The 21677-nt window shown below is 33.6% G+C and overlaps 1 protein-coding gene across 1 annotated transcript in view; it reads left to right on the top strand.

Moving 5' to 3' along the window:
* LOC150088825 (glutamate receptor-interacting protein 1-like) overlaps window positions 1–21677 on the top strand; it is a 111449-nt gene that overhangs the window by 21442 nt on the left and 68330 nt on the right. The window contains exons 6-9 of the mRNA XM_090370926.1: window positions 6418–6580; window positions 15053–15198; window positions 17725–17869; window positions 19945–20126. Coding sequence (XP_090227052.1) covers window positions 6418–6580; window positions 15053–15198; window positions 17725–17869; window positions 19945–20126 — 636 coding nt within the window. The remainder of the gene's footprint in view (window positions 1–6417; window positions 6581–15052; window positions 15199–17724; window positions 17870–19944; window positions 20127–21677) is intronic.

Genomic DNA, 21677 nt, shown 5'->3' with positions numbered 1-21677 from the left:
TGTGTTAGGGTCTGTGCTATTGAACTTCTGCTTTTTTGAGACCATAAAAAATTGTGACTTTGTAGCATGCAGTTCTTGACTTTTAAAGTTTTTGTAAGGTTAATTTGATTTTTATTTGATTGTTTATAAATTTTTCCTGGTATGTATTACTAAACTTTGTTCTTAAAAACTATTGGAATAATTTCTTTATTGTGAATTAAATTTCAGCTCTAAATTATGCCTATGTAAAGTACAAAAAGCACCGCTCAAAAGAAACTTTATTTCTGTAGAAGCAAAGATACAAATTTTGGATATTCTTTAAAAGGGGAAAGGTATCATACATTGCAAAAAGCTTAAATTTAAATAAAGCAACAATCCAGGCCATAAAGAAAAATTGACAGAAAATTAGAACTGCTGTTGCTTCAGGGTCTTTAATTTCTGAAAATATGAAGCTCGTCCCCGAGCTATGATGCTTAGAAAAAACACTCAGTATTTGGATTGATGATAGCAGTAAAAAGCAGATCCCATTAGACGGCAATGTAGTTAAACAAAAGGCACTACAAATTTATAACCATTTAAAAGAAAAATGGAGAATCATTTGTTAACCTGGAGCTTGTTGCCAGTAAAGGTTGGTTTGAGCAATTTAAAAAACCACTTCTCATTACATAACATTCAAGGGGAAAGTGCAGTGGCTGATAATGAAGCTGCAAAGAAGTATGCAGAGGAATTTCAAAAAAATTATTGAAGAGCAAGGTTACGCACCACAAGTTTTCAATGCCGATGAGACAGGTCTTTGACGAAAAAAAATGCTCAACAGAAAATTTATTTAAAAAAAAAGAGAAAACTGCACCAGGTTATAAGGCATCAAAAGATCAGGTAACGTTACTAATGTTGTGCAGTAACGCATCAGGAGATTTCATGATAAAACCTATGCTAGTTTATAGATCCTCTAATCCTTGTACAATGAAAGGTGTAAATAAAAACACGTTACCCGTATATTGGAAAGCAAATAAAATTGCTTGGGTAACTGCTGATTTATTTAAAGAATGGTTTATAAGTTGTTTTGTGCCAGCTGTGGAAAACTATTTAAAGCGGAAAAATCTTGATTTCAGAGTTTTATTACTATTGGATAATGCGCCAGGCCATCCAAAAGATTTAAGTCATCCATATTTTGAAGTAATGTTCCTACCACCTAATACAACTGATTTAATAAATTCAGCAATTAAATCACGGCATTATATCTACCTTTAAAACTCATTACATCAGAAAATTGTTATGATAGATTTTGGAAAAAATTGATTCCAAATCTATTGAAGTGATGGAGGCATGAAAACATTTTTCAGTTGTGGACTGTATTGGAACCATAGCTTTATTGCTCAAAGAAATAAAACTGTCAACATTAAATGCATGTTGGAAAAATGTATGGCTGGAGTCAGTTCATTCAGGAAATATGGTCAAACGGACAGAAAACGTAATCGATGTGATAGTAGAAGTTGTTAAGTTGGTAGGAGGAGAAGGTTTTGATGATATGACTACTGAAGACATTCAAGAATTACTGTAGGAAAAGAAGCTAGCGAAGCGGATTTTGTGGAAATGGCATTGAAGGTAAACCAAATCAATTCAGAGGATCATAGTGCAGATGAAAATTCAAAAGTTCCAAATTTTATGCTACAGGAAGGCATAATCTTAGATGAACAATTAGAATCTTATTTTTTGAATGCAGATCCTTTGACTGAAAGGAGCACAAAGTTCAAATGGAAGCATCAAAAATGCTTATCTCCACACCATGAAATTTACAAAGATCTATCAAGCAAAAGAAAACCAAACATAGATTACTGATTTTTTAAAGAGAGCCGAATATACATGAAATCTAGATGCTGCAGAACAACATTCAGAAGGTGAAGATATTCTGCAACAGAAAAATGTTCTCGTTTGATTTTGCTTAGTAGTGATGAAGAGGAAGAAAATTAAATGAAGGTCCATTATCTGACATAGGTATCACAGTTTGTAGACATTTATTCAGTTATTACTATTTTTAATTTTAAAAAAATTAGGTTTTTGGTAGTTTTTTTAAAAAAAAAAAGGGTGTATTTTTGTTCGCTTTTGGAATGTAACCCCACTTTTTGTACTGATTCTTAGTCCCGCATAACACTGTTTTGCACTAGACGAGATTTTATAGGAACCTAACTACCGTGTTATAGGGTTACCTGTAATAGCAACAGCAATCACTGACATGGTTGAAGCCATTTCATTTGCAAACATCTGATTTCTAACTAGAAATAAGCCTACTTAGATCTCACCTAAGAATGAAACACTCACCTAGGTGAGTGTTTCATTCCTATTTTATTATGAATATTACTATGTTGATTTTAAAGTTTGACTTTAAATTTTGGCTCTCTCCAAAATTAGTTAAATTGGCTGCTTTTTGTTGTCAGTAGGAAAGTTGTTCTTTATCATTGTTGTAGCCACATAACAAATGTAAGCCTGTTTTACTTTTAAATAAATAAAAAAAAAAAAAGCATGCACACATTTTTCTCATGTAAGTGCTCAGTCCGGCTTTCCTATATAGAATGCTTGTTTATTTTTTTTTAATTAAAAATTGTAAACGGGTAATATTTTGTCCAATTTCGATATGAAATTCAAAAAATTCTGCACAAATACGACAAAAAGGTGTAGATGATTAATTTCCTGTAGCTAAAAATAAGCAAGATAAACCCAGCTATCTTTAATTAAATTTCAGCACTCAATATACTTTTTTCTTAACATTATTTTATATTTTGTTTGATTTAGGAGCGTTAAATAAATCTTTATTCTCATCTTTTTAAAACATTCATAAAAAAATCAGGTTAATAAAGAAAATGTATTGTCGGTCCGGAAAACTGTAACGAAGGTTTATTGAAAACTAAAAACTGGGTAATACAGGCAAAATACGATAAAATAAAATAAGGACAGAAGCTTTCGAGACTATGGGTCTCTTCCTCAGCTGTAAAAAACATAAAAATAAAATACATAAAAATGTTACAATGGAATGAAGAATGTGTCAGGTGTGATCATGCCAGAAAAATAAAGAGCATGCACAAGGTTGGTGCATGTAATGCTGGGAACATTCACTGGGCAGAACCAGGTAATTGTTGCTGCGAATGTAGGGTTCACGCATGAGGTGTATGCCAATGCTTATCTTGCTTATATATCTTGCTTATATATATATATTCACGCTTACCCGGGACTCGAACAAAATACAATTTAGCATCTATCGAAAACCCACAAACACCGGTATGCTTCTACATTATAATAGCTACCACCCGTTCACCTACAAAAGATCGATTATCTTTAATCAATTTCTAAATGCCTATAAATATTCAACGACGGATTCTGCTTTAGACTCAGAAATACAAATATTAACTAGCAGATTCTTGAACAGGGGTTATCCCATTAACACAATAAATCGAATTAGGGCACAAGCTAAGGATAGGATACAAAATACTGCACCAATCAACAATAGTAATATCAAAAAATACTTTATTTCTGTCCCATATGTTGAACAGTGGCACAAACAGCTTAACAGATTCTTTAAAGATACCGAATTTAAAATTATAGCTAGGCCTATACGGAAGTTACACACTATACTGAACAATTGCTCGGTTCTTTCGGCGTTCGCAACACAAATTAATGATCTAGTATACAACATTTCTTGCGGTGATTGCGACTCGTCTTATCAGGGTTCCACGCGGTTTTCTCTTAATATCCGTGTAAATCAACACGAAGCCTCTGTTCGTGCTTCTCGTTCAGCAGCGTCAGAATTAGCCTTTCATGCCATTAACGAAAAACATACTTTTTTATTTAACGAGGCCAAAATACTTAACGTTCAACGTAATTATACGCGACTATTAATTGCAGAAACCGTTGAAATTAAATTACACGAGAATTCTGTTAATGTTCGGCGGCCATATTTGATCTCCGATGCGTGGACCTTTACGCGCATGCGCGAAGACACATAATCACTATTTAAGTTACAGGTTTAGCCTGATTCGATAATTTTCATTCCTGTGATCACGACAGTCGGTCGAAAAGCATTGTCAGCTTCAGGAAGGAAAATCGTTTTGAATATTTTCGTTAGCTTCTTTTAATTGCGTTAATTTGAATTTTAATTGTTTTGAATTGATTTTGAATTGTGTTAAATTGATTATTTAATTATTTATAATTTACTTTAATTATTTATATTTTACTTTAATGTACCGGTAAGTTGTCGATTTTTCCGTTTTAATTTCTGGAGGGTATCATACGGAAGTGTTCCACGTACTATATTGAGGTAAACTCCTCTTATTAATTTACCAATATCATTATCAACGTAGAACATATTGAGTATTACAGCTCTGATTCATACTAGCCAATGCTTATCACATTGTAAGCAATGACTGGGTGCATGCGCATGCCTCTTTGCAACTGAGGACACTATGGCAACTGGATATACGAAATGACTTGAGCCACAACTGTTAATGGTAGCGACGTGAATGGTCAATGACTTCAGTATCATGCAGCAGATTTATGTTGTGCTTCATGGACCAACAGTGTTCTGCAACCGCAGAGTGCTCGAGTCAGCAGTCTGGATGGCCCTCTCATGTTCTGAGATACAGTCCTGGAGTCTCCTGGCAGTTTCTCCTACATAGCAGCTGCCACAATCGTTGCATGTGATGTGGTATATCGAGCCACTTTGTAAAAAGGAGGGAATGGGTATTTTCACCCTCGAGAGGAGAGATCGTAATTTTCTACTGGGAAGCTGCAAGCACTTTATCTGATACCCACGTAGGATCTTAGAAAGGCGTTCTGAAATGCCTGGGTAATATGGGATGTAAGTGGTGCCACGATTGTGGCAGCAGCTATGTGGGGGAAACTGCCAGGAGACTCCATGACCACATCTCAGAACATGAGAGGGCCATCCAGACTGCCGACTCCGAGCACTCTGCAGTTGCAGAACATTATTGGTCCATGTAGCACGACCTAAATCTGCTGCGTGATACTGAAGTCATTGACCACTCATGTCGCTACCATTAACGGTTGTGGCTTGAGTCATTTTGTATATCCGGTTGCCATGGTGTCCTCAGTTGCAAAGAGGCATGCGTATGCACCCAATCATGGACCCAATCAATGCTTACAATGTGATAAGCATTGGCATACGCCTCATGCGTGAACCCTACATTCGCAGCAACAATTACCTGGTTCTGCCCAGTGAATGTTTCCAGCATTACATGCACCAACCTCGTACACTCTTTGTTTTTCTGGCATGACCACACCTGACACATTCTTCATTCCAATGTAACGTTTTTATGTATTTTATTTTTGTGTTTTACAGCTGAGGAAGAGACCCATAGTCTCGAAAGCTTCTGTGCTCATTTTATTTTTATTTTATTGTATTTTGCTTGTATTACCTAGTTTTTAGTTTTCAATAAACCTTCATTACTGTTTTCTGGATGGACAGTACATTTACTTTATTAGTGTGGAACCTGGAACAAGAGGCCTTTTCACTTTTGAAGTTATGAAGCACATTTCCCAAGACAGTCTGTCATTTGTTTATACTGCATGAACCTCCATAGTATATGGATAACAATTAACTAGGTATCAGTATTGCCACCAAATAAGGGAGACACTGAAAGTGGCAAAAAACAAGTTTTTTTTGTTTTTTTTAAAATTCCTATTTTATGGTTTGTTGGCACTGCACTCAACATATTAACGAAACATTGAGTGCACCATTGCTAAATATGTGATAGAGATTGGAGTCTACAGAGCCTTCAAACTTATGTTACATCATGAATTATTTCTGTCATGATTATATATTTTTTGGCACTTTCAGCATTTCCAATTTCTGTTCCATAATTTATAGACAGACTTCTAAAAATTTTTATTGTTATACTGCATCATTAAATGTAAATGAACCGATACCAACAGGAAATTTACATCAACTGAAAAACAGACCAAACTTCCACACACAATAATCAAGAGATCCCCAAATCTATTTTTCTCTTTTTTTTTTCTTTTTTTTTTTTTTCTTTTCTTTACCCTAATCCACTGAGTAACCCTTTCAATTTCTAGTTTCTCTGGCTTCATTATTTATCTTGTACCTGTTTTTCAAGTATTGGTCATTTTCATGTACTGTTCACTTATAGTGGCTTTCTGAAAAAGGTGGGTCAGTCATTTCTGATGCGTTTAACCATATTTAAAGAATATGAAAAATAATGAAGAGTTTCATATTCCTGGACAACATAATATCATATGTTGTATTTTCTGGCAATGAATTCTTTTTAACTTTAACTTAAATTTTTTTTAAGAAATGGGTATAGTGATTTCAGTCCATTCACATTTATGTATATGTGCTGTTCCTTTATTCTTTTAGGCAATTTTTAAATGTTATTAGTTTATTGAAGACTGAATACTTTATTTCAGCATCAGATAGTGCTCTCTGTGTACATCCTAAAGCAATTCAAGTAAAGCTAGTTAAAGAAAATAGCAGTTTTGGTTTTACTTTACGAGGAGGTACTGCACTTGAAAAATTAAAGTCACGACCACTTGTTATTACTCATGTTAGACCAGGAGGTCCAGCAGACAGGTATGATTTTATGTATTTTGACAATAAATTTTAATGTATTATTTTGTTCTTATTTGACATCAGTTTTTAACAAGCAGATGTTTACTGTAAGAGGTAAAAACTTAATGTTTAACTTTTGTCAGTATTGTATTGAAAGAAGTGCTTCGAATTTTCTGATCTTCACATTTTTAACATGCATAGGAAGCCTGCACATGAAGTTCTGATAAAAGCCCTGTACATTTCATAGTCATTTCTTGCAGAGAAATAATATCCTGGCCTAGAGAGATCTCAAGTGTCTTAAAATTATGTTTTCAGCATGCAAACAGGTTTTACTGCTACAACATGTTTACTTGCAGTAACAGTGGAGAGATGGTAAATAGTAAAGTTACTTGTTTTTTTGCTAAGTACTATGAGCAGTCTTTTGCTCTTGTGTTTCTGCATAAGTATTTAGCACCATAAATTCTTAGAGAAACTGTTTGTTTCTTTATTTATATTTAACATTTATAATTAATTGCTTAGATGAAGATCATTCATAACTGACATATGCATGCATATACATGTCTTGGAAAGTAAAGTACTTATAATTTGTTGATAGGTTTCAGAATAGGTAAAATAGAAGATTTTGGATCTTCTATTTGTAGTCTGAAAATATACAATATACAAATGCTTTTGTAGAAACTTGGAGCTAGTGAAATAATGACCTTTAAAAACTGTATCTGAGGATGCTAAGGCACCTGGAAGGAGGATGATGCTGAATATCACATCATTGTCAGAGTTCAAGAAATCCCCCCCCCCCATTGAATTTGTATGTGCTCTAGTTTTTGGAATTCTGTGGAATTTTTTGAGAGAAAGCATTTTTCTTGAGAATGGATAGTCACTACCCTAATAATTTAGTTGGTTATCACTGGATGATGCTTTCTGCCAATGTTGGGATGTGTTGGAATGTGATTTTTTTTTTTGTTACACCTTAATGCTGCTGAAGATGTGAGGGGAATTCCAAATTGTTGGTATTCAGTTGGTTGTGGAAAAATTTGTTGATTTCTAGTTCATTTCTAGGTGATAAAAGCGTAGCATTTTCATTTTAAGATATGCTAAAATGGGGAGCATTTCAATGCAAGAAAGATTCAGTGCAGTTTCATACCCTTTGTTCATGTTAGTGGCTAGGTTATCCTTTTGAAAACTGCACTGCACATATCTCTGCATTTATTTTCTCTCTTTGAGGATACTTTAGTCCCTCTAGTGATGCCATTTGAAAGTTTACTATCAAGGCTTGTGCTTAGTCTCGTGTTAGATTACATCATTATCCACAGGTCAACTTGATTTGCCAGTATCTTTTAAATGAATAGCCCACTAAAATATATTGCTATCATTTATTTAAAAAAATTGAGGTATCCTTGTGATAATGGTGTCATCTCCAGTGCAGGCATAAGCCCATCTTGATAGCTAAATTTCAGTCACCCTCAAATAAAGCTTACCAGTAAATAGAAACATTTCACATATTTCATATTATTTCACAGAAATAATATGAGACCATACACCTTTACATAGAATGAATAAAAGAAGTAAGAAAAGCATATTAGACTATATAATTATAGAAAGGAATCTTAAAACTATTTGAAGACACAAGGGTATTTTTGGTAAGGATTTTTTTGCAGCTAAATGTAATAAATTCTTATCATAATATGAAGAAAAGTGCAAGGTGCTAAGATATGTGTAAAAGAGACAAAAAAAAAACTTGGGAAGATTTTGGGAAAGAAATAGGAACAAGTATTAGGAAGGTGGAAAACTGTTTTAGTAGTATGCTTGAAAATCTCAGAACACGAGAAAAATCCATAACTATGGTAATCAAAAAAAAAACAACCCAATGATAAGGTAATAATGATAAATGATGTTAAAACAGAAGAAAAAAGATATTTTAAAAGTTTTGAGTAAATATTCTAATTTTCTTCTAAATAAAGTAATTAGAGACATTACTGAAGAAGAGAAAAAAATTGAAATTGGGAAAGTTTGAATATTATTGAGGTCACAGAAAATATCAAGTATGGAAAGGAGCAGGCATAATAGATGAAATTATATTTGATATGAAATGCTGAAAGTTGGAGGGAAAATAGTGTCACAGCAGTTTCATCATATTATCCAGAGGTCATTTTCCAAAGCACAAGTTCCAGAAGATTGGACCAGGGCATTAATTGTACTAATATATATATATATGTATAAAATGGGAAATAAAGCAGAATGTGGAAATGCAGAGGAATTTTATTTTTAATGTGTACAGATGAAATCTTTGCAAGTATCTTAGAAGGTTAGAAATATTGTTGAATGGAACTTTGGAGATCAGCATCTGGAACTCTGGGGATCAGACAGAACACTGTATTCTGGGATCAAATATTCACACTAAAGACATTATAGAAATGGCATGGGAACATAAGTTTCCTACCATTTTCATGTTTTTAAGCATTCCTTGCACTTGTTTCATACTGGGTTCTAATACAAAAGAAAGAACATTTTACTTTTGTGCTTCAAGTGCCTTCCTGCATTCGTTACAGCTTTAAATGGGTATTTTTTTAAAACATTATTGAATATATTTTGGTATTATTACTATTAAATATCAAGTTTAGAGAGTAACGTTTTTCTTTATTTTCATCAAAGTTAATTCAAGAGTACTTACCTTCTCAAAATGAGAAGTAAGTTGGATCATTTTGAGAAAGAGGGCAGTGTTGAATGTAACTGAAAAAAAAAGAGGTGTGCAGTTACAAAAAAAAAAAAAAATACCCTGCTAACAGCCAGTAGTTCTGTTGGAGACATTCTTAATGAACAAAAAATATGGCTGAATCAAAAAAGTGAAGCAGCTTAAGGGACCAAAACATGAAAAGTTGGAGGATGCATTAGTTATTTGGATTGGACAGGTTAATGCAAGAAATGGAATGGTAACTGATGAAGTAATTAGGGAGCAGGTGAAATTAATGGGAGAACAAATGGGAATCGGAGATTCTCAGTACATCAGTGGTGGGTTGGATCATTTTAAGTAGCACCATCAATTGATTCAATGAAACAGATATGGAGAAACAGCTTAGGTTGACCAAGGAATCAGTGGAACGATATCTTCAAAGAATTAGTAATAGTAATAGAGGCATGTGAGCTTATGTAGCATCAGCCAAAAAAAAAAAAAAAAAAAATTTACACAACCACTCCTTCTAAAAGTTTGTCCAGTTCCTTTTTGAATTTATTTGAGCTATCAACTTCCACAACGACAGAAGGAAGTTTGTTCCAGCAATTAACCACCCACTGGCTAAAGGCAAATTTCCGAACATCTATTCTACAACTGTCTTTTCTCAATTTGATACCCCCCTTAGGTTCATAATCTAAGCATGGAAGAATCCCATCAAATTCAGCATGCTCAACCCATTCAAACCCTTATACACTTCAATCAAATCACCTCGCAGGTTCCTAGTCTCCAGCCGCTGCAATTTGCAGAACTTAAGCCTCTCTTGGTAAGAGGTTCCCTTCATTCCCCTCACCAATCTTGTTGCCCTTCTCTGTACATGCTCAAGCAACTCTACATCCTTCCTAAAATGAGGCCTCCAGACCAGTACGCAGTACTCAAGGTGTGGCCTGAGCATTGCCTTATACAAAGGGATAATAACCTCCTTTTCTCCGCTAGCAAAATTCCTGTATATCATTTACAGTACCCCATGACCTGCTCTGGCAGCCTGTCTGCATTGCTCAGAAAACTTCATATCTGACTGCACAATCACTCCCGGGTCTTTTTCATTTTCTACAACCCTAAGTGTAGTACCACACAGTTGGTACATTCCTCTGGGGTTACTTCTGCCCATATGCAGTACTTTCTATTTGTCAGTGTTAAACTTCAGTTGCCACTTCTCAGCCCATCTACCAAAATTTTCTAGATCCTGTTTCAGTAGCACACTGCCATTATTGTCATTAACAACCCTGCCAACCTTTGTATCATCTCTAAACTTCGACACTAAGCCTGATATACCTTCATCAATATCATTGATAAATATACAATACAACAGTGGGCCCAACACTGAACCCTATCTGACTCCACTAATTACATTAATCCGTGAAGAGCAGCATCCACTGATTACCACTGTCTGTCTTTTCCCACTCAAGCACCCCTCTATCCGTTGTAGCAACTTACCCTTAATACCATACTTCCAATTTGTACAGTAATCTTCCATGTGCAACAGTGTCAAAAGCTTTCCTGAAATCCAAGAATATGATATCAAAATTATTTTTTGCATCTAGTTCCTTTATAACCACATCATAGTATCCAATCAAATTTGTGAGACAAGACTTTCCCTTAACAAACTTATGCTGTGTCTGAATTATTGCCGCAGTCTTGTCTAGATGATCCTGCAATGCATATTTAACCAGTGGCTTCATTATTTTACCCGGAACAGAAGTTCAACTAACTGGTCTGTAATTACATGTGTAACTCGATGTGCACATGGATCCCCTTTGTGAATTGGGGATACATATGCACATCTGCAGTCCATGGGGACTTCCCTAGTCCAAGGATGCCCTCATAATTATGGCAAAGGGTTTGCTTAGTTCCTTTGCTGCCTCCTTTAATATAACTGGATAAATCTCACTAACCCCAGGTGCTTTTCTTACGTTTAACTTCAACAATTTATCCTCCACTTTGCTCTCAGTTATTACAAAATCATTAAGCACCCTGTTAAAGTTTGATAAACTTCTGGTATTTTCCTCCCTTAATAACTCCTCATGTGTGAATGTGGATGCAAAATACTCATTCAGTTTGTCAGCTATCTGAGCAGGATCATCAACAGTCAAACCATCGATATCAAGTGGACCAATATGATTCGTACCCTTCCTTTTAGAGTTTATATAAGTAAAGAAGTCCTTGCTGTTTTTCTTAACATACTTTGCCAAAGATTTTTCGTTATCTGCCTTCACTTGCCTAATCTCCTTTGTGACTTGATTACAGACTAGCTTATATCTGTTGTAGGCTTCTGTGTTGCCTGATAATTTATATGCATCCCATTCATTTTTCTTCTCTTCCATGAGTCTCATTAGTTTATCTGACATCCATTTAGGCCTAACCCTTGAATAATATTTCTTAATTGGTATGAAAAGCCTAGTAGCTTCCATGGTTAATTCATTGAATGCTTCCCACTTAGAATTAACTGTTGGTAACATCATCAGTTGGTTCCACCATACAGAATTTAAAAACTGTCTGAGACCACTGTAGTCATCTTTACGGAAGCAAAAACTCTTCCCTTTACTCCTGATGGTAATTATGTATTTAATAAATCCCACATCAGTACACTGTGATCACTGACACCTAGTGGTTCCTTTATCTGCAAATTCTTAATACACAAATAATCACTGTGGATAACCAGATCAAGAGTATTACCCCTCTCTGGTTGCCTCTTGAACATGCTGCTGCAGAAAACAATCATCCAATAAATTCACAAAAGTTTTGCTTTTGTGCATGTGACCAATCTACAAATTCCAGTCATTATATTTTTGCAAGTTAAAATCCCCCATTATAAGACATTCTGATTTACTGGTCCACTCTATTTCTCTGTACAATTGCTCATTATACTCATCAGATTCCTTAGGCCTATAACACACACCTACTCTAATTTTTCCTTTCCCAGTGCTTATGTCACACCAAACAGACTCAACGTTGCATTGCCCATCAACATCAATTGGTTGCACTTCCTTAGATTTTGTGTTTTTTAATTAACCATATAACCCCTCCTCCCTTCCACTTTATTTCGGGGTGTACTTGTTGTACTCCCCAAATTCCAATTCTGCATTCCAAATATCTGTGTGACTCCATGTCCCTAATATCCCAACTATATCTGCCTCTGATGTTTCACCAGCACTTTAAATTCATCAAATTGATTTACTCTACTTCTAGCATTGTTGAACATGCAAGTATACATGCAGCTATTCTTGTTCTTAGTTACTCTAACACAACCCACGTATTTATTTGTTTCATGATGACTGCCATTAGTCCCTGAAACCCCCAGCACCTCTTCCTCCAGGCCGCTGCTCATTCTAATAAAAGTAGTGCAAGAATCATCTTCACCTCTGCCTGCAGCTACTTTTAACCTTTTAGTCTGTGAATCCCCCCCCAAGCTATCAGTTTTCTGACCCATCTACTGCCTTGATAGCATCAGCAAACGCTCTTACACCCCTTTTATATAAGTGTATCCCATTCTTGTAGAAGCAGTCTCTCCTGTTAACAAGCACAGATCATGCTGAGAAAAATTCTACGCCATGAACCTTGCACGATCCCTCCAGGGCTGAATCGATCGACAACTCTCATCATATACTCCCAGTGTAATCATAAGGTAGTATGTAAAAACTATGGAAGAAGTGAGATTAACTAAACAGAAGCAAGAATGAATGCTAATAAGTCCAGAGGCTGACCATGAGGAAGATGAATTAGTACATTAGAAGAAAGAGGACTTAATGGGTATAATAGATTTGATGATAATGATGACTGTTTACATGGGAACAACTTTACCATTGAGAAAAAGCAGTTTATCAAGCAAAATTTAAATTTAGAAATTGTAAAATGTAGTAATGTAGTCTAATTTTAACCTCAAATTCAAAATATTTTCACTTCAAATATCACAAAAAAAAGTTTAATTGGCAAAAAAAGGCCTTAAAAATAAATGAGAATAGATCCTGCATAACTTGTAGATTTGCCTTCACAGATGATGACAGATGATTTTTTTTTTTTTAAATAGAATGATTCTTTTCAGTTCAAATTATACAGGAAAAATCTGAACTGAAAACTTACCAAAAACTCTCAGAAACAGATGTTGAAACACAACTGTAACTCAGATTATATACTCAAGCAACCATCAAATAGCCATTTCATACTGAAATGGATTGAAAAGTTTTAACTTTATACAAGTAGCTCTTTACACTTAAGGATCCTCTTTCATTGTGTGTTTTCTTCATTGTAGTGCTTAATTTTTTTTTTTTACTCGTTATGGTATTTTGTGTTCTATCACTGTACATTTAAATTACAACTGACAAACTTTTTTTTTTTAATCTTTTATCTTTATTTCTCTTTGATTTCTATTACTCATAAAGCATATCTCTTTCAATTCCTTTCTACTATATAATAAATTACAACTTGCAACAATGTGTTATCGAAACCCAAAGTACTTCAGCAATGGAACAAGACTCTTTTTTTTCCCAATGAATCCTTGTGAAAAGATTTTTTATTTTTTTTATGTAAAGTAGATTTAGAGCATGCTCATTCCAGTTTATAAAACCTCAGTTTCTAGCCTTGTGTTGTTATTTTTCATCATTTTATTTTTATGCTATTACAATATACAGTGGATTCCAGTTATTTGGGACACGTCGGGATAGTGCATTTTGGCCCTATTAAGTGGCTGCCTGAATTATGCGAAGTTTCACGTAAATAGTTAAAAATAAAGTGGACCCCCCACTTTACGACTGATTTTCTGTGCAATCAAATCGTGTTATGATGGACTCACCATAGTAAAGTACCGTGCACTATATGATATGTAGTAAGTGGAAGTCATTGTGATCACTTTTTTGAATTGAATTTTAATTCTGTTAAATAGCGATAAGTGAAAATAGGAGGAATATTATCCACAGGCTATAAAAGTAAAGATATATTAAGCACAAATTTACACTTTATTACAATACCAATTAAAAAATTAAATGATATGTGAAAATCGGAAGAATATTTTCCACGGGTTAGCAAGATAAAAAAATTTACGCTTATGTGCATAGCTTAATTAATACACACTGTAATATGTACATACTAACTAGTTTATACAGTATTTCTGTTCACTGACATTTTGGGAGGGTGGTTAAAATTTATAACAGTAAAAAAGATAAGCAATCAATAACAGAGAACATGGCAAGCAAAAATTGCAACTAACACGATATGCACAAGTGAGAACAGAGTATCAAGTTACAAAGCTTAAAAAATAGGAATGAAGAGAAGATTCTAAAAATTTATTTATGTTTTTTATATGATTTGAAGATTTCATGGAAGGGGAAAACACATTTCACCATAATAACGTAAAAACCCACAGAATTCCAGGTATTGGTATTATTGCAAATTCAATAAGATCGAGTTTACTGTCTATTTATATTAGATTGTAGTAACAGAAAAGCCCAATAAACCAGAAACTGCTAATTGTTTTTATTGTTTTATGGTTGTGACCTCCAGAAATCTGACCGGACCACTTGGTATGGTCGGAGACAATCATAGGGTAATCTCGAGTGCTGTGGTCTCCTTCCCCGATTAAATGGCATGTTGTCCCAATTAAGCAAAGAAAACCCTGGCTATTTTCTCGATTAGTTTCTGTTATTTAAGATTTGTCCCAAATAAACGGCTGCCTCGATTAACCGGTGGTCCAAATAACCAGAATCCACTTTATTAACATACCTATTTATTGTAAGATTTTGCTTCTTCATCCCCTTTCTACCCCTGATCTCTAGAAATGGTATCATTAAATCAGGAGACAGATTGTTGGCCATTGATAGCATCAATCTTACCAGTGCTACACTCCAGGAAGCCATGACAGTATTGAAACAGTCACCTGCAGAAGCTCTTCTGACTATTGAGTATGATGTCTCAGTTATGGGTATGTATTTAAATTTGTAATGATTTTGACATGTAACTTGTACTGCTTGGTATAAGTTTTATTTATTTATTTTTTCCTGTTTTTACATTAATTGACATGCATTTGCTGCCAAATTTTTTTTCAAAATATGTTTCAAATGTTTTTGTTGATAGTCTGTGAACCTTTTTCATGGGGTGGGGGGTAAACCACACAACTTTTGGTTTCGATCTGACTATTTTTTTCCCTTTGCAGTGCTGAACGAAGTGAAGTGTCACAGTGGATAAAGTAGAATACAGATCATTGTGATTCGGTTCCTCTTTCTGCAAGGGAAAACATCCAAAACAATCCACAAAGAAATGGTTGCTGTTTATGGAGAAGACTACCCAGGTTGCAGTGTTGTTGACATTGGTATAAAAATTCAAATTCACTTCATTTCACACATATACTGGGTCTTAGTTCCAGTCTCAGTGGTGTCCATTTCCACTTACAGTCTGCTAAGCCCACATACTTTTTCTCACAAAATTCCAAGTATCAGTTGATTCAATCACTGCTCACTCACTTTTCCTAATTATAATTATTTGCTGTATGATTATTTTCACTTCAAAGGTGGTACATGTGCATATGTCCGCTCTGATTTTCCTTGTCAGATACTTAGTAATTTGGAATCTCCTCTTTTCGATCTTCTGTGGCTTAAAATCTTTCCACCTCATTCTATCAAATTCATTTCTTGCCTTTATCATTCTCCCATTTCCACTAATCATTTGGAACTTTTTGACTTCCTTTATTTGAAACTTGACTTTCTCCAGTCCAACTTTCCTAACAGTGAGGTAATTTTATTTGGTGATTTTAATGTTCACAACTCCAATTGGCTTCTGTTTCTACTCGCACGGAGCCAGCTGGTCAATATCCTCAGGCTTTTGCAATTACGATTGACCTCACATAGATTGTTCATTTACATACCAGAATACCAGACAATCCTAATCACACAGCCAAAACGTGTACGATATTTTTCTCACAAACAACCCTACCAAGTACATGGTTGAGGTGAGTGGTCCTCTAGGCATCTTAGGATCATCAAAATAAAATAATATACTCAATATATTTATACCATAAACAAATCTTGTGTTAGATTTGAATTATTTTGACAAAGTTCTTTTTATACCAAAAGTGAATGTATGAAATAAAGTTTATATAGATTTGGTGTTCCAACAATTTCTTACTCATTCCAATGTGCTCTGTTACTGAAAAAAATGTTGAAAAATACTGGGTTGTGCATTTAATGCAAAATTCTGTTATCTTTTCTGACCCTTTCATTGACTGCAATATTGTGGTATTCTAACCACTCCTTGACTAAATGAGCAACATTATTATTTGTCCTAAAATTTCAGTCTTTAAAATGTGTTTTTTTTTTTTTACCAGTGCAGGAAACCAGTAATAAACCAAGGGGGTGTGTTAAAACAGTTTGTAAAATCATTGTTTCCATGGTTAGTTACATGAGCTTTTTGACCTGGGAGCATTATCATATATGAAGAAGATCTCTTTGGAGACTTTAATTATAACCTTTGGCCTTTAAATGCTCATGAAATTTCAGTAGCAAGGGAAATATAAATTACGATATAATAGGAAACAGGGTGTTTCCTGCAGGTTAATTTAAAATAAAAAGAAAAAACACCTATAATGGATTTATATTTTTGAAGTTAATCATGAATAATATCCCTTTTCTCTTCCATAACTTATGTTATGACCTTGGTAGCTGATGGCATTGAAATTTTATATGGCATGGAGATCCATGATGATGCCACAACATCTGGATCATATTTTTCAAAATCAAGGTTTCATATGCAATCACTATTTGGCTAACAAAATTGTTTAAATCCTGTGAAAATTTTGCAATAATTGATTTTTTCCATTTGCCCTCTCCATTTTCTGGTCTGCATTCAAATCTTTTGGTACCTATTATTTGAACTCTTTTCATTTTCTTTTTTTTTTTTCATTCTCAGTCCTTTGTGGACTCATTCATGGGCTATGTTTAGTGTTTTTGCTGCATATTTAAACATAATTTGATCTTTTAAAAATCAGATTATGAACAGCAAATAGTCAATTTCTCCAGACATGAGTTCATCTTTGGTAACTCTATGATCCATTTGAATTCATCAACCAAGTTCTTTGTGATACTGTGTGATTGTATAATGTCTCCCTCATATCCATGCAGATTTGCTTTTCAAATAGTCCTTTAAAAAAGAAGCAGTTTCATTACTGCACAGCTCTCTTCTTTTGTGAAGTTATTGGTTTCAGTCGACAGCACCTTTTTTTTTTTTTTTTAATCTAAAAATAACAGTAATTAATAATCTTAGATATTATTCCTTACTCTAAAAATGGTTACATATGTTGTTTGTTATCTTACTTTATTGCATTATTTTTTTTTTACTTGGAATGTATATATAGCAAACCAAAACTGTTCAAATATTCCTCTTATCTCTATAACCATAAATAGATTATATATAAATTTATTTAAATAATTTTTTCTTTTCTTTTTTTTTTTTAAAGATGCAGTTCAAAATGCTTCAGGGCCATTACTTGTAGAGATAGACAAAGCACCTGGAAATTGTTTAGGTATTTCACTAACTCTTCTTGGAAAACCAGAAAATGTCATTGCAATTGAAAGCATCAAACAAGCAAGCATTAGTGAGAGGTGTGTCTCTTACATTAAATATTTTAAGAAAAATTTTAGTATGGTAGGCAGTTTAAGTTTTATATATTGCCTGTACTTAACTGTATTTTGACCAGCCAGACGTTTGAAACAGTGGAGCTGTAACAAGTGCATACACACCTTGTGTGTCACATAACACGCATGCCAGTGATGGTTAGACTTAAGATTATATGCATGTTGTGGCCATTGTAGCCATTAGTGGATATAAATGTATATAACACAAATATTATAAGCAATACCTCATATTCCTTAACTTAACAGTTGATCTTGAAACTACGTTAACAAGTCATTGTTATGTAGTTTGAAGCATGAGATAATATTTCACTGAGCATGGGGAACATTTTAATATTATTTTGTATTTGTTCTCTTGCTGTCTACTACATTAAATGAAATGTTTTCATTAAACATGCCAAAAATTAAATCTGTTACAAAACTCCATATGGAATCTTGGATTGCCATTCACAGAAAAGATTTTACTATAGATGGCTTTATTGTATTCTGTGTTGTTTGTGAGAAGAATGTTCCATGCAAGGAAAAAAATTTGAGATCAACCAACATATGAAAGCAGCATTGTATGTTATGGCCAAGCAAAGGAAAAGCAAGGAAAAATTTCCAGAGCAGTCACTTTTAACCGAGCCATGTACTTCAAAAGAAGAGGCACGTAATCTTTTAAAGGCCCTGGTAAGCAGCAGTATCCCTTTTGATAAGTTAAACAATAGTCTTTAAGCAATTTTTTAAAGAAATATTGGATAAATCAAAATATTCCACACAGTTTTCTACCTTGAGAAAGAATTATCTTCATGCTATTTATGACTTGAATTAATCAAAATATTAGAGAAAACTACATTTGGATGTCTGTTGATGAAACGACCAACGTTTGTGGCCACTATATTGCACATTTTATATATAAGTGGAAAATTAGAAACCATTGCGTTTGTATTTACTTGTGTGTAAGACCTTTGAAAAGGTGAATTACTCTACAATAGCAAGATTTTGTAATGATTCTTTGCAGTTATTAGGGCTAGAATTGACCTGTAGTGGCCTGACTGAGACCACCTTCACACAAGTTAGCATCATCAACGGGAACAGTTCTCACTACTGGACTCCTGTTGATCAAAACCCACTCTGATGTAGAAATACTAGTTATCAGGGCAGGTAGTCTGACAATAAATGGTGGACTTACAGGGCTAAAACATTTCAAAATTTTTTGTTATTATTCCATTTAATAAGTTAGTTAGCTTAAACATGAAATCCCCACAGTGCCTTTTCCAGTGTAAACTTGCTACACAAAATTCTTGCAGTGCATTTTTAAATGCAAACTATTTGCTATATGGGGATGGTGTATTTTGGCCACCCTATTTCCTTATTCCGTTATCACAACCCTTTAGTTTACTACTGGGATTTGTTAAAGCAAAAGTATGCAAAATGTCTTTGAAAAATTGATATCGAGAGAATACTTATTGCATGCTTTCTAAAATTAATGATGCCATTCTATGAGTACTCAAATGAATTTATTGCATAAGTTACAAGCTTATATAGTGATGGAGAGGTCATGAATAGCATTTAAATTGTATTTTTTTTAATTCTTTATACTGTATTTTACACTTTCTTTCGAAACTACAATATGTGGCATTTAAATTATCGCTAGCTATTTTATTCTTTTCTGTAATCAGTGTTGTAGAATTTTATAAGTTATTTGTATGCGTTATCTGCTGTTTTCAAAATGCCATTCCCCCCTTATTTTGTGGAAACAACAGTTGCACTGTGGTTCCAGTATATTAGAACCATAGGTGCTGCTCTTACACAGATTACAATCCTATATACAATATTATTAAATATTAACACATCTACTTACATTAAAATGTTGCAGATTTATTAAAAATCAGCAACAATTTAATGTAAGTAGATGTAAAACCAAAAAATGTAAATGATAATTTTTTAAATAAAAAAAAATTGTTAAAATGTCTGTGATATCAGTATTTTATTCTATAATGAATTGCCATATTTGGTAAATTGTGCCGAATGGCACTTTATTTAAAACTTAAAATTTTCATTAGGTGTGGAGCACTTCATGTTGGTGATCATATATTGGCTGTTGATGGTACTCGAATAGACCAAATGACCCCAGCTGAGGTTATGCAGCTGTTGAAAATGTCAACCGGAGATGTTGTCAAATTGGAAATTCTTCCAGTCAGTCAGATGGCTCTTCGAAAAATTCCAGAAACAAATGTTAAAAGAGGTAAAATGCATCATTTTGATGAGATTGTAGCTTTAATTTTTATTTCCTCCATAGTCCTTACTCTGAGCTGGACATAACACAACACAACACATCAGTCATATTTACCAGTAAATGAAACATATTAACCAAGCAGACATTAATAACAGTACCTAACACATTGATTACAGTACTGTGTACAACCTGTGGCATCCATTCGATATTTTTCTTGCCTTAAACTATGCAGTCCCCCGCTTCCACGGTATGTTAATATACTGTTCGTTCTGTACCAGTTCTCTCTTGCTTTAAATTACACTTATTTTCCAGTTTCTGCTTCCTGCATTTTTTTTTTTTTTTTTTTGTAAACAATTAGCAGTGTAAGTTTTGAAGGTGACTAGACAGGTTAAAATAGTATATGAGTGGGGGCCAAAAAGTAATGTCTCTTAGTTCATAACTTCAGCATAAATGTCTAAGACATTTATGCTGAAAGGTGTTATATCAAGTTTTAAGTGTGGTTGTTTATTTACAGCTTTTGCTATTTTAAATGGAGGTGTATTTGAAGACAAGCTTAAGAAAGAGAATCAAATGAGAGCTGGCAGTACAACTGTGTTGCTTCAACACAACCACACTGCAGCTGCTATGCAGTTATTGGCAAGAATTTCATCACTGGGATTTGAAATTGTTTCTAATTTTTTCCTATAGCACTGATTTGGCCCCAGGAAACTTTTTTTACAGATATAAAAATTATACATCAAATTAAAGACAACTTTTTTAATATATATTTTTTTCCTTTTCAATTTATATCTGTTCCTTCAAAAATTATATAATAAGAAACATTACTCTTAATTATATCCTCATATCAGGGAAAGCACTTAATTAATATAATACCTGTACTTATGATTTGTACGGCTATATTAACATTTACATAAGCATAGATTTGACTGCTCTCTTATTATTTTATATTTTGCTTTTGATTATTTGATTATCACTTTGCCAACTACTTTTTTAGCTTCTTTTAATATAACTAATGCCTTCCAAGGAAAAGTTCCTCATTAATATTATATACTTTTTGATTAAATAAGTTAATATATTTTGAATCAAATGTTTCCTAGCAGAGTAAAACCAGTTTAATTCAAATTCAAGGTATCAGAATATGACCATTTTGATTTAAAGGATATGGAGCATTCATACAAGACATAAACATCAATATTAATCAAATGAAATTACTATAGAATTTTACAATTCTCATAATGTTAAGAATTTTTTTGTTTTATTGTGTTAAATGTTTGTGAATAAGTGATTGATGTGCTTAGTAAGTATGAGAAATTCAATTAATTCCCCACACATAATAACAGATTGCTCGGTTTCATTTCTGCTGCCATTACTAGTCATACAGTTTTATGTGTACAAGTTATATGTTAAAATAATTGCAGTGTTGTTTAATACGTATAATTGCACATACATTCTCAAGAAAGAGTATCTGTTTCTTGGATTATTATGTTTTGTTAGTACCTGTAATCCATGCAAATAAAGAATGACATCTCTATTTTAGAATTATCACTTAAAATAAACTTC

This window comes from Mastigoproctus giganteus, chromosome 3, assembly GCF_048544385.1.
Source record: "Mastigoproctus giganteus isolate SK-2022 chromosome 3, ASM4854438v1, whole genome shotgun sequence".
Taxonomy (NCBI): domain Eukaryota; kingdom Metazoa; phylum Arthropoda; class Arachnida; order Uropygi; family Thelyphonidae; genus Mastigoproctus; species Mastigoproctus giganteus.
The sequence above is the reverse complement of the archived record's forward strand: the minus strand, read 5'-3'. Positions and strand labels throughout refer to the sequence as shown.